At 37.8% G+C, this 12731-nt stretch overlaps 1 protein-coding gene across 2 annotated transcripts in view; it reads right to left on the bottom strand.

Annotated features, from left to right (window-relative positions):
- The window catches only part of SLC25A13 (solute carrier family 25 member 13), a 103004-nt gene that overhangs the window by 72698 nt on the left and 17575 nt on the right, over positions 1-12731 (bottom strand). For both annotated transcript variants that reach the window (XM_063411900.1, XM_063411909.1), the window contains 2 exons: positions 5632-5685; positions 924-1066 (listed from right to left, as the gene is read on the bottom strand). In XM_063411900.1, the coding sequence (XP_063267970.1) occupies positions 924-1066; positions 5632-5685 (197 nt within the window). The remainder of the gene's footprint in view (positions 1-923; positions 1067-5631; positions 5686-12731) is intronic.

Here is a 12731-nt window from a genome sequence, read left to right as displayed (position 1 = left end):
CAAAACTTCTCAGTTATGCCTGCATCCGTTCCCTAGGAAGACTGCATTCTCTAGTCATGCTTTGTTTATCTCACATTTTACTCTCTGCAACCACTGATATGAGTCATGCCTGAAGTTTTCTGGTTTCTAAAAATGCCACAACTGCACACTTCAAGTCCATAGCTAATTATTCTCAAGTTTCTCTAAAGACACTTTGAAGGGAGGGCTCAACAATTCATATGGGTGAAGAGACAGCTTGCCTGGGCAAGTACCAAAAGCAAAAGCTAGAATTTCATTAAAGTAGGGGGAAGGAAGATGGAAGGGTAACTAATATTGCCTATTGGCAAAGTCGGCCTTTCAAATGCAAACCATGTGCAACCAACTTCACTGCTGCCTTCCCAAGATTGCAGAGTGGCTCCCTAAATACCTTAGGTGCTCCTCCTCCCTCTTGAAGGAAAAACACAGCAGCAAAAAACCTTTCACAGTGCCATGACAAAACAAAGCAGGGACATTTTTTTTCTAGGATCTCTTCCTACACCATCTAAGCTTATTTTGGATTTCTATTTGAATGTGTTTGTGACAGATACATAAAGTAAACGGAGACAGAAAGACTCAGGGAAGGAAAGAAAAGCAGGAGTTAGGGGAGCCAGCCAACAAACATGAAAGGTTCCATGAATTAAAAATACACAGTAGACAGAAAATGGTTAGCACCACTAAATGGTATTTCAGTCGAAAACAACATTTCTACTCTTTTCACTTGAAAGATACTGTATTCCTTTATGGATCTGCAGGGGAAAACAAAACAAAACAAACCAACCCCCCCACTCTTCAAGGATCAGACTGAAAAAATAGCTTTTTTTTTTTAAATGAACAGCAGAAAAAGAAAAAAATAAACCAATCAACTACAAATCCCCCCCAAACCAAAACCACAAAAAACCACTTACCCATCTTTTGTCTGATCCACCACACCTGCAAGGAGCTGTACAGTGCTTGCATTAGGCAAACCATCTCCAATTATCTTCAGATACCGTGTGACAAAGTCATTAGGAGACATGAAAAATTCTCCATTCTTCTCCACACTTGCATACTGTTAAATAAATACAATATTTAGTGCCTCAACACATCCTTCTCCAGGCATTGATTACCACCACCCATTCCCATCATGAGCAGGCCTCTGTTACAACAGGTGACAGTTCTGCTTCAGGGAGCCTACAGCCTAGACTCAAACAGGAAAGAGTAAGAGGGCAGAAATCAAGATGCTGAAGGCTCGGCTTCCCAGAGAACAAATGCGGACATACACTTCTTGGATTATCATGTCAGCAATTTCTCCATAGTGGTCTAGAAATGCTCCATACCAAGGATGTTTTTGAAGTAGAAGAAGAAGCACAAGCACATTTGCAAGCATGTATGTCAAGCTTTGACAGCAGTGCACTGCAGCATATCTTATTTATCTGAAAAGACTTCTTCTTTTAGCCATTCTGCTTCGGGATGAGAAGGCAGGCTTGGTTACACCCGCAAAATGCCAGTGGAGCAAATGATCCTGCAGGAATGTCCACCTGGGGGTGCTGCTTTGAAGAACTCCCCTGCATCACCTCCAGCCATGGCTGGTCCTTAAGGAAAGGAGAATCTACAGACACTCCTCCTTGGCTGAAGTGCTGAAAGGAGGCCAAAGAATAGCATTTGCAGAAAAATGTAACAGCAAAACACGAACTTTGACAGTTCAGCACACTGCAGAAATAAGAGTTCTGACACCTGCCATACATTATCCCTGCTCTATACACGGTTACTAGCATACTGCTCCAGAAAACAGCTCTTGACAGACCCCAGCATATTTGCACCCACAGGAAGCTTCCATGATACAAATAAAAGTAACATTAACATTTCTTGAAGATAATAGCTAAATAAATAAATAAAATTCCCTTTGTTACCACCTCTACCCTCATTCCTAGGTCATCCCTCAAATTTTAAAGTCCTCATTTCCTGAAGAAGGTCAAATTTGAAATCAACCCTAAAGAATGTATTTTAAGAAAAGAAAATGGATAAGGACAATTATTAAGAGGAAAAGAGATCCCAGGCAAGATTTGCAGAACCATGTGTTAGCTTAAAGGGAAACAGGTCTATCTTGTGATAACAAATGTGCACTGAGAAGAGGAAAGAAACTGCTAATTTCTCTCTCTCTTTTTTTTTTTTTTTAAGGCAATGTAGGATGATAAACTATCATTGCAACTCCCCACAGAGCATTATCCACACTAAAGTAATAAATAAATTAGATGCCTATTGCTATTTTGTAGTGTGTTTCAAACACACGCTTTTTTTCACATTACTATGGCTCTGCTAAGGGACAAAAACTGCCAGTTTTCATTTCACACTGGTGCCTGCAGCGTACTGTTATACCTGCTGTAGGCATATAACTCTCAGAGGGATGCCAAAGTGTTACAGTAAGTAGATTGTTTTCTTCTAGTGCTATATAAATACCATTTTCAGGTACAGCACTATCCTCAAGAAACAAGGCTTCGGAGAAGCAAGCCCAAACAAAACATAACTCGCTTTGGTATCCATATATTGGTTAGTGCTAAAGGATTTCTGTTTCAATAGACACTGTAACACATGCTTTCTAGCTGCTACACTGCAAGGAACTTTGAATTGTATACTTTTGTAAGAACTAACAGATCAATTGATTTCAATGTAATCATTTGCAGAAAGACAGAATCCTTCAGAATCCCAGCCTCAGAAACTTTTAACACAGCTGTTATTGAGAAACAAATCAAATAAGTCAGACAGCCCATGCTTCTATATTTCTTTTTTTTCATCCAGGCTTACCCCCTGCTATGGCACTCAATAACAGAAAACAGCACAAGGTTTCAGTGTCCCCCTGTTTCTTGTCATTGTGATTTACTCAAGTGTATTTGAAATCCAATCACGTACTCTACACTACATATAGAAAATGACCTTGAAAAATGTCAGCTTGATCACTTTGACTAAAATCTAATCTCTTAGGGGTTATGTTAGAAGACTTAGAAGAAGTACTCTTGGAAATTATCATAACAAAAAGAAAAAACATCAATTCTATTCGTTTTGGAGGAGCAATATTTAAAAATTGGTTCTTTACAATTTTATTTCCCCCCACTTTGACAATTATACCCACAGAGAATTTGATATTATACAATAGTACTTAATGGCTTTTTGGTAATTTACATACATTTTAGATAGTCAAGTAATAACAAGTTTAACCCCATTTTAAGTAAGATTTGCAAACATTCTATTGGGGATTTGACATACTAAATATGCTAAAAGTTGATTGCAATCCACTGCATTTAAACTGATAGCTTCACATTTATTTCTACACTGTGGGTACCATTCCTACATGGAAATAATATTTTTTAATTCTTAATTGAAGTAGGAAAGAATGGTTGTCAAATTATTTTGTAAGTAAACATTCCATAATCTGCAGAACCAACTGTATTGGCTTTGCCACTTAATCTGGAGAAGCTTAATTAACACTCTGGCTATCACTCATCTGTAGACCATGAAACAACATAACACATTTATTCATCATCTTTCCTTCTTGTGAGTAAGCAGCATGACAATCCTGCATTACACTGAACAAAACGTTTAGGTCATATTTCATTGCTTCACTTTACTGGGATCCCTTCTTTTGAGTGGAAGGGAAAGCAAAAGAGGAAGAAAAAGAAGTCAAGTCAGGTGGCATTTAGTGTACTCAACTATGATCCCTTCAATCCACCAAATCAGAAGGTTACACTGGGAAGGAGCTACAATCTGCAGAAATGCAAGAGAGATGGAGACCCACAGGCAGATAGGAAACAATTTTCACACTATTCTCAGCAAAACAACTAATCAACCTCCCCACTCTCTAACTGGGGACCACCTCATAGCTCAGAAGGGGCCAGGCTTTTCTCTTGAGTGTTTATTTCCTTCCTCAGTGTTACTATCTTCCCAGGTTGATGGTCTACTCCCTGTCTGCCTTTTCTGCTCCTGTGCTCCTGCTCTGTAAGTAGGTTCCTCTGCAAAACCCAGAATCCCTTCTTTTGCAAGACTCTTTTTGCTCTCCTCACAGATACAAGTTCCAGGACTTAAGAAGTTAAATTCTGTCTTTCTCAACTGAAAATCTGATTTCAGAGCTATAAATACTGACAGTATATAATAAAACTATAAATACAGGCAATATACATTGTGACACCTACACATATTGTTAATAATAGCTCACAAGGGACAATGGAAAAAATACCAAGAACTACATGGAGAGTGGGGCATGATGCTGGAGAGCAAAGATGGAAGGAAGAAACTGGAAAGGTGTAAGCTGTCTTAGGCCCTCAACGCTTCCATAGAAGTAATTCAGATACAACAGCTCTCTAATAGCACTGTAGCATCTACCTCATTCTCCAGAACCACAACCACTCTTCAGAATTTTTGTATTCTTTTTTTTTTTTTCTTTTACTACCAGAATATCAAACTTACCCAGTCACTGGATTAATAAATCTTAGGAAGGCTAGAAATAATTATTTAAATTTAGGAAATGAATCAAAGAAAGACAGTTCCACAAAATCACAGAATAGTCTGGATTGGAAAGGACTTTAAAGATCATCTAGTTCCAACCTCCCCACCACAGGCACATACATGTTCCATTAGACAGGTTACTTAATCTGGCCTTGAACACTGGGATGGGGCATTCACACTTCTCTGGGCAAGCTATTCTGAGGATTTACCACCCTCACAGTAAGAGTTTCTTGCTTATTTCCTTAACATAAACCTACTCTCAGTTTAAAGTCGTTCTCCCTTGTCCTATCACTACATGTTCCTGTAAAATGTCTCTCTCCAAATTACTTGTAGGTTCCCTTGATGTACTGAAAGGCTGCAGTAAGATCTCCCTGGAGCCACCCCTTCTCCAGGCTGAACAGTCCCAAATCTCAGTCTGCTTTCATGGCAAAGGTGCTCCAGCACTCTGATTGTCTTTGTGATTGTCTCCTCTGGACTCCAACAGGTTCACATCCTTCTTATGCTGGGAGCCCCAGAGACAGATGTAGCACTACAGGTGAGGTCTCACAAGAACAGAGCAGGGTTGGAGAATCACCTCCCCATTTTCAGCAAAACACTAAAGCACACTTCTCTCCAGTATATAAGCAAGTACAGGAGTCATTTCTTTACTTGCATGCTTTCCATAGCAGACCAACAGAGAAGGAATTTCAGTTAAATAATAAATATGGCCAGCACTTCACAAGATGATCTTCCCAACACTTCTACAAATAGCAGAAGCAGAGATAACCCTAAAGAAGGAAGGATGGCAAGGATGGAAGAAGAAAGTTTACCAAATCATCTAACAGTAACCTGTCTAAACGAACATTTTACCACATATAGGAACAATAGTGAAACTCCTACCACATTCTCTGAACAATGCGGGTTTTTTCTAAGATAGCAATACTTCTTCTGAGTCAATACAATAATCACTCAGGAATATATCTGACTTCATGGTGAGTATTGTTCAATTCTGATAATGGTATTTAAGTCTAACATGGTAATAATACGGTGAATGATTAATGGTTGGAAAAAAACTATCAAGAGTTGTATGCTGCAATAGTAGAGCAAAAGACATGAAAAATTTAAGCAGAGAGAGTAAAATATTTACTTTACACATACCTTCAAAAATATTGTTTTCAACTCAGCTGGATCAGCTCTTTTGGTTAGAGCCACCTGCAAGTAAATACAATTACATTAATATGCATAACTTACAGAAAAGGTGTCAAAGTGTCATTTGAAAACAAGAACACAACAGAATGAGTGATGAAAATAAATGTTCACCTTTAGATAAATTAGGTACTGCTTTAGTTGGTCATGCTCATTTTATCCATTTCACACTTATACAAGGTTATTCAACATTTTTGTTCTGCTTTCCTTATGCAACCCTGCAACTCTTAAACAAGCACACATTAACAAGTCATAAAGACATTGAAGAATCAAATCTCTATAGCATATCTCTCTGCTGGGATTCAGCATTATACTGTTTTTACCATAGAATTTTACACTTCCAGCATCTTTCACATAAAGATTTCAGAGTACCATATGCAGTCTGTAAGTGATAAATAGCAAGAATGAAACATGCAGACTCCAAATTTGTTCAAGAAAGCAGCTCCATAAAAAACTGAATTTCAGTGTAACTATTTGTTTTCTTACTTACACCATTTTAAACTTACAGTGTAGATCTTTTTAATGAGATTAATTCAGAAAACAGAGTATATAGCTTTTTCTGCAGATCAAATTAACAATCTCAAACTAAAATCTAAGTTATATTTATCACCACAAGCCCTAAGTCATTCGACTTTTTCTCAAAACACTGAATCAAAAAATATTCAACCCACTATGGAGTAAGTCCATCAGTATTATCCTGGTTGATACACCACACAATCCTTTTGCTGCTTTTGGCAGTAAGTGGATGTGTCCCCTCAGTCTGTGCCTACTGTAGTTTCCCTTTTGTTCTTCAGGATACTTTGATAAAATCTTGCTTGCTAACATAATAACCTCACTTGACAAGTCAATTCAGAACATCAATCTCTTCCAAATTAAAAAAACAAATACTTTGGAAGCAAACCTGGATTTTCAAAAAACTTGTGAAAATATCTCTGTAATGGGGAATAAATACCCAAAGGACAACACATACAATCTTACCCTCATTTAAGAATTAAACATCAGAAATGCTATCAACAAAACACTCCTTTACTTTCCTAACTTGTTATAGCAATGGTAGACTGTAAAGGCAAATGTGACCACAAGTGCATCTCCAGAAGCATACTGGCCTACTGCAGAAAATGGAAGGAGTCTGTGTAAGTCTGTACAACAGCATTATAGCCTCACATGTACACCTAATGACAAATCTTCAGTAAGTTTGTGTTGTCCCTAGATGGGTAATTTAAAAACTCAAAAAGACAACAGAAAAACCCGCAAAAACATTAAACTACCCCCCTCCCCCCCCAAAAAAACCCCAACCCCCCCCCAAACCAAAAACAAACAAACAAACAAACAAAAACCCACCAAAAAACCCCCCAAAAACAAAAAACAAACAAAACAAACAAACAAACAAACAAACAAACAACCCAAAAAAAACCAACAAGAAACCAAGCCAAAACCCAGAGTATTTTAAGAAAAGTGAATGATTAAGGTTTCTTTAAAAATTCTACAAGTTTTTTTTTAAGGGAAAAACCACACCTATGCTAGGACTCAACTGACAAAGTTCACAGCTGGAGTCCCAATCCTGTGTCTGCACAGAAATCTGTGTGAAAACAGTCACAAAAAAAAAAAGTGTAATTGCGAAGCTAAGAATACAAAAATGCATGTTTTCTAAAATGCAAGCTGTCTTAAATATAATCACCAAGAACAAAGACTTAATGTTGTTTGTAAAAATCTGATAGTCTAGAGCAACTGCAAATTTTGTGGACAGAAAAAAACAGTATTTCTATGTTGCTTCAATCCAGAACCTTCCCCAGGCAAAGGAAAGGCACTTCAAACACCTTTAGCCAGCAAATATAAATCAGCATCACACTTAATCTGTCTTAAAGTTTAAATTTTATACTGTCATAGAAAGTTAAGCCTAAAGAAACTAGAGGAGGAAGAAAAAGGAAAAGATACATGAACTTACACTTATTTTCCTTTAATTTCACTGATATTAACAATTTTGAGAAACTTGGGAGATGTGCTTACAGGCCAGCTGCCATTTTTCAGCCCCCTTTTGATTCTGGGGGAATTTGAGAGGTGTTTTTTACTGTCAATTTCTTCAAACCATACAGTGAAAGACAGGTTGAAGTTGGTTAGGTCAATGAATGCACAGAAGAATTGCAGACTGGCAGACCAAGCAGTGGCTGCATACCACAGCTTTTCTCCATTTCCCATGGTCTACTTCCACATTCCTCCATTTCCCAGCAAACAGGAGAGGAAAGGCATGGTTAACACCGTGTTAATTGGTGCATCCGTGGGACATCTACCAATGCCCATTCTGACAGGTGTATCTGATGCCAACTAAAGAAAAGAGCCTCTATTACATTACTTGAGAACTTCAGGAAGACTGATGTTAATGCAGCCATACAAGTGCTAAAAGAAGTATTTAATTCAGCTTTTCATCCAAACTCAGCTATGGGCAAGGCTGAAGCTGCATACACAGCCACAAAAACTGATCCTGATGACAGGTGTTACTAGAAGATTCCCATTCTAGAAAAGGTCAAAATATCACTTTCCATACCATTCTGTAAATTGTTATGTCAACAGTTGAAGGGCTAAGTAACCTGATGCCAACAAGACTGTGAGCTGACAGGTAGCATGCTTGATGAAAAGTGACCCACAGACGAAATCTGCTTCTCCTCTGTCAGCTCAGGTGATATTTACTGACTCATGTAACTGGGTTCAGGTGATGTGTTTTGTTACTGGAAAGAGTTCTCCATTTTACCTGCATCTTTTCTCCATAAAGATAAAACCAGCTATGAGCTAGCAAGCCTGATACCTCTCTAGTGGCATGAGAAGGCATTTGATAAAGGAGCTCTGAGGGAAATGATGTTATTGCTCTTCATAAAGAAATACTAAATAACAGATGCCAACACTTAAAACAGCAATATCTATTGAATAAGGTCCAGTGAAGAAAGTCTTCCAACAATCAACATTTATTATTAAAAAAACCCAGGAGACAACAAAGTACAGCAACTGAAGTGCAGGACTATAATCAAGTTGGAACACTCTACAGGAAAGACTGGATAATGAATAGAAAATATCAGCAGGGATTTTCATTCCTAAAGCCGACACCTGAAAGTCTTTAGCAACATACTACATGTACATGTGTGTTATAATATATATGAAGAATGAGACAGAACAGGGAATAGAAGAACTGCATTTAAAAATGCTGAGTCCCTCCCATTAGCAGTAACATTCAACAAAGGATGCACAGAGAAAGGGAAAGCTCTGTGAGAGACAGTAACACAGATTTTTCCATTTGCATGCTGGAGCTCATTGTATCTTTAGACTCCCTTGCACCTTGACCTTGATTTCAGCCCATTTTCTCCAGCTGACCTCTTTTGTCCTTACTGACTTATGCTCAACTTACAGAGACATGCATTTTCAGTCTCACTTTCAAGACACATGCATTTTCATTCTCACTTCCATACTCAAAATTAAATGCAGAGTCTTTCCTGAAAAATGTAACTGTACAATACAAGAAAACAGAATCCACTGAGAATCAAAGAAAATAGTATTACATTTTCAACCAACTCTATTAAAATATTCATCACACATGAGGTAGAAGACACAGGTTGTCAAAGAGTGTATCGTATCAAAAGACACAAAAAGACTAATAACATAGTGACTGTTCTTAAGCTCCATCCACTTAAGAACAACAACATAGGTGGGCAAGAAAGAAAAATGGTAGCAGGAAAATCAGATTAAATGTCAATATAGCATTAATCTAATGGCAAAAATATCTGATCTTCTCACCTTTAAAATCACTTGAGTAGCCACAGTCTGAATAAAGTAGAAGGATGATTGTGATCCAGGAATACTTGGAAATTGCTACAATATTCTCAAAAGTTTATTGCAACAACAGTAAGTTGTAAGCAAAGACAGAGAGATAAACATTTCATATTCTTTCTTTCTCTTGGTTTAATCTGAATACAAGTCAGATGTGAAGGAAAAAGTTGACAGGGGTAAGGTTGCCCTCCTACACTTCGATATCTTGAAAATCTCCTGACACCGAGCAGGTAAGATGCTGAACAGCAGTCCTTCTCCAAGCAGAGCCACAGCTGTGGCAGGGCTGACAGTGGTGAGCTTAGTCTGTTTAGTTCTAGAGAACACTATCTACAGACATATATAGGGAAAAGATGTTTGATGAAAGGCTCAACAATTCATCCCAAGCTCTTGTAACTTGTGTTGAAATTAAGATTATTTTTCAGAAGTTCATCCATTCTTAAACACAACAAAAGAATGCAATGTATTTCGTACCACTAACAGACCTAAAATTAAAATTGAAACCTTATGTCTTTTAGGGGTATTCTTTAGTTTCATCACAAGTTATTGAGTCCACCTGTAAGACTCAAACACATGTGGCCCAGTTTATGTAAAAGGTCAGATTAGATCATTGTAATGTTTCCTTCTGGCTAAAAGTATACATATACACTTCAAATGTGCAACTCCAAAGGAGATCAAACTAGGGTTTGACCTTACATTCTTGTTTAAACGAGTGACTGGAATATCGGAAACCAGTTAAAGCATAGTTACTGGCCAAGTTTGAATTCAGACCAGAAACCCATTAATACTGTTCAAGTATTACACTAAAACAACACACCAGTTTTTATTTTAATACAACTAACCTGTTTATGTAGATCAGAATCATCTTTCTTCCATATTTAGACTAATACTAACATAAACAAATGAAGTCATTCTTCTAGCTTAGCAATTCTCCTTAGTTACTTTCAATCATCATACCCATATCCTAAGTTACAAGTGTTCTGCATGTCAGCATCTGTGCAGGACACTGTCTCCTGTTGCAGCTGCCCCAATAAGCATTTTCTGTTAGTCCAACATGCATATTCTCACTTCAGCAAAAGAACTCCCATTCCTTCTGCAGTAAAAGAACTTGACTGTGATCTACAATGGAAAGTGAACTATGCAGAACTTGACATTACAAGAAAGATTCCAAGCAAGATGTGGATCAGCTCACCAAGCAGAGAATCAAGACAACTGCAAGGAGAGCTGGCACTGAATGCAGATCAAAAATCTTCTCAACTAGAAAATACAGTTCAGATGGCATATGGCATATCTGCCCAAAGGCTTAGGGTAAGAAGAACTGCACGAGAAGTTGATAACTACCAAGCAGGTAGGTACAGCCAGTCTGATCAGTCTGAGCACACTCAGCCTTGAGACAAAAACCTTTCTTTTCCAAAAACAGTTCTGATCCTCACAGTCAAACATTACAACTACACTTTGCAAAAGTCTAACCCTACACTAAGCAGCAGTTACTGCATTCCTTTGTTTAGTAACACCTAGCAAAGCTAAGATAAATGAGTGTTATTAACAATAATCAACAGTCTTCTGCAGGATCTCTTCATATCCTACAGACTGGTTCAGCATGAAGAGATACAGAATAATCACTGTTGAAACTAGACAGTTATGCTGAGTCTACCCCACACATTGGTGAAGCAAAAGGAACTGTTAACTAACAAAGACAGCATATCTCAGGCAAAACTATTCGCATCCATCTTCACTCCATCATAATTATAAATCTCTGGGCAATTCCCAGTCTTCTGCACTATGGGAGGTGGAAGCCTCACTTCCTCCAAGTGCATCAAAACTAACAAACTTACTTCATTGTACAATTACCTTCTAGCTTTGATCCTTCAAAGTCCCAGAACAAATGCAGATGGCTTGTTCATAGGATGGTTCTTGCACAGAAGGAGATTCCCAACGAGCCATAGTATTTTTGCACACAAACTGACTGGGGACCAACACACAGTTACTAATTATATACATAGAGGAAAATCCTTGTCCAGTTTGTCCAATACTTCCAAGTAGGTACAGAAACCAAGGTGGGAGTAGTACATATCTTAAGAAAAACTGCTACAAGACTTTCCAAGATGCTATGTAAAAATACATTTAGACTGTGTACTTCTACAATATTTTGTATTTGAAGATCTGGAAAACAAAAGGACAATAAAACTACCCAAATACAACAGTAAAAAATGCCATTGCTCAGCAAAATTATTTAAGTAAAGGAAAAAGCACCATACTGTGGCCAACACAAAGCACTCCAAACTTTAAGCACTTATCAGAAAATAGAGTTAGGAGCAAACTGAACTATTTGTAGTCAGCCTCCAGACTAGGACAAGGATACAATTGCTGTCATTCCTGCAACAAAAATCGATGCACTACACCACAGTAAGAAACTGAACCTGAAACCCAAAACTTTGTTAAAAACTGAAATTTCTTTCACTTTTCATGTTACTATCAGAAAAAGCCCAGTTCTCTAACCACTCTACCTATCTATCACAGTGTACTACCATACTGTGACTGTAACTTCTCCCTCAAAGTAATATTCCCTATTGTCTTATAGCTCGTCTACAACATATTTTTACTCAGATGATCTTCAGGACAGTGATCCAAAGATACACAAGAGAGATGTGTTGTGATGGCCTTAATGCAACGTTAATATGTTCCTGTGTATCTCAGCAAACTAGAGCTCACCACTCACTTGAAGGATGTAATAATTCTCCATAAGCTATATAAAGGATCCTTCAGTTTAAAAGTTTATTTTCAAAGGAGCTGCTGAGAATGGTCAAGTGACATTTTCATTTTTCAAAAATACCCACTCCTGCTCATCCTAGATGGATGAGATTACAGACTTTAATTCTGCTACTTTGCTCTCTGCCTTGCTTCCTTACACCTCTCAGAAACAGAGGCATATCTAAGAACTATGAACCTGATAAAACATAGTTGGTGGCTACCTCAGCCCAGAGTACAGACTTTACCTTTTGATTCTCCCAGGGCATGTTTTGTTACAACAACAATGCTACTGTACAACCAGTGCATTGACCATAAGCTCAAGACATCAACTGCCTCATATTCATCTTTCAAAAGCAGTCACCCTAGTTCCAGCAAGTTGTCTTCTAGAGGCTTACATCTAGTAGAAAAACATTATCTCACCTAAAGAAGCAAAGGATAGGAAAATTCTCTGATGTAACAACTACAGGATTGAAAGCAGTTTCTGAAGAAAG

This window comes from Prinia subflava, chromosome 1 (genome assembly GCF_021018805.1).
Source record: "Prinia subflava isolate CZ2003 ecotype Zambia chromosome 1, Cam_Psub_1.2, whole genome shotgun sequence".
In the NCBI taxonomy this organism is placed as follows: Eukaryota; Metazoa; Chordata; class Aves; order Passeriformes; family Cisticolidae; genus Prinia; species Prinia subflava.
This window is presented reverse-complemented; position numbering and strand designations above follow the sequence as displayed.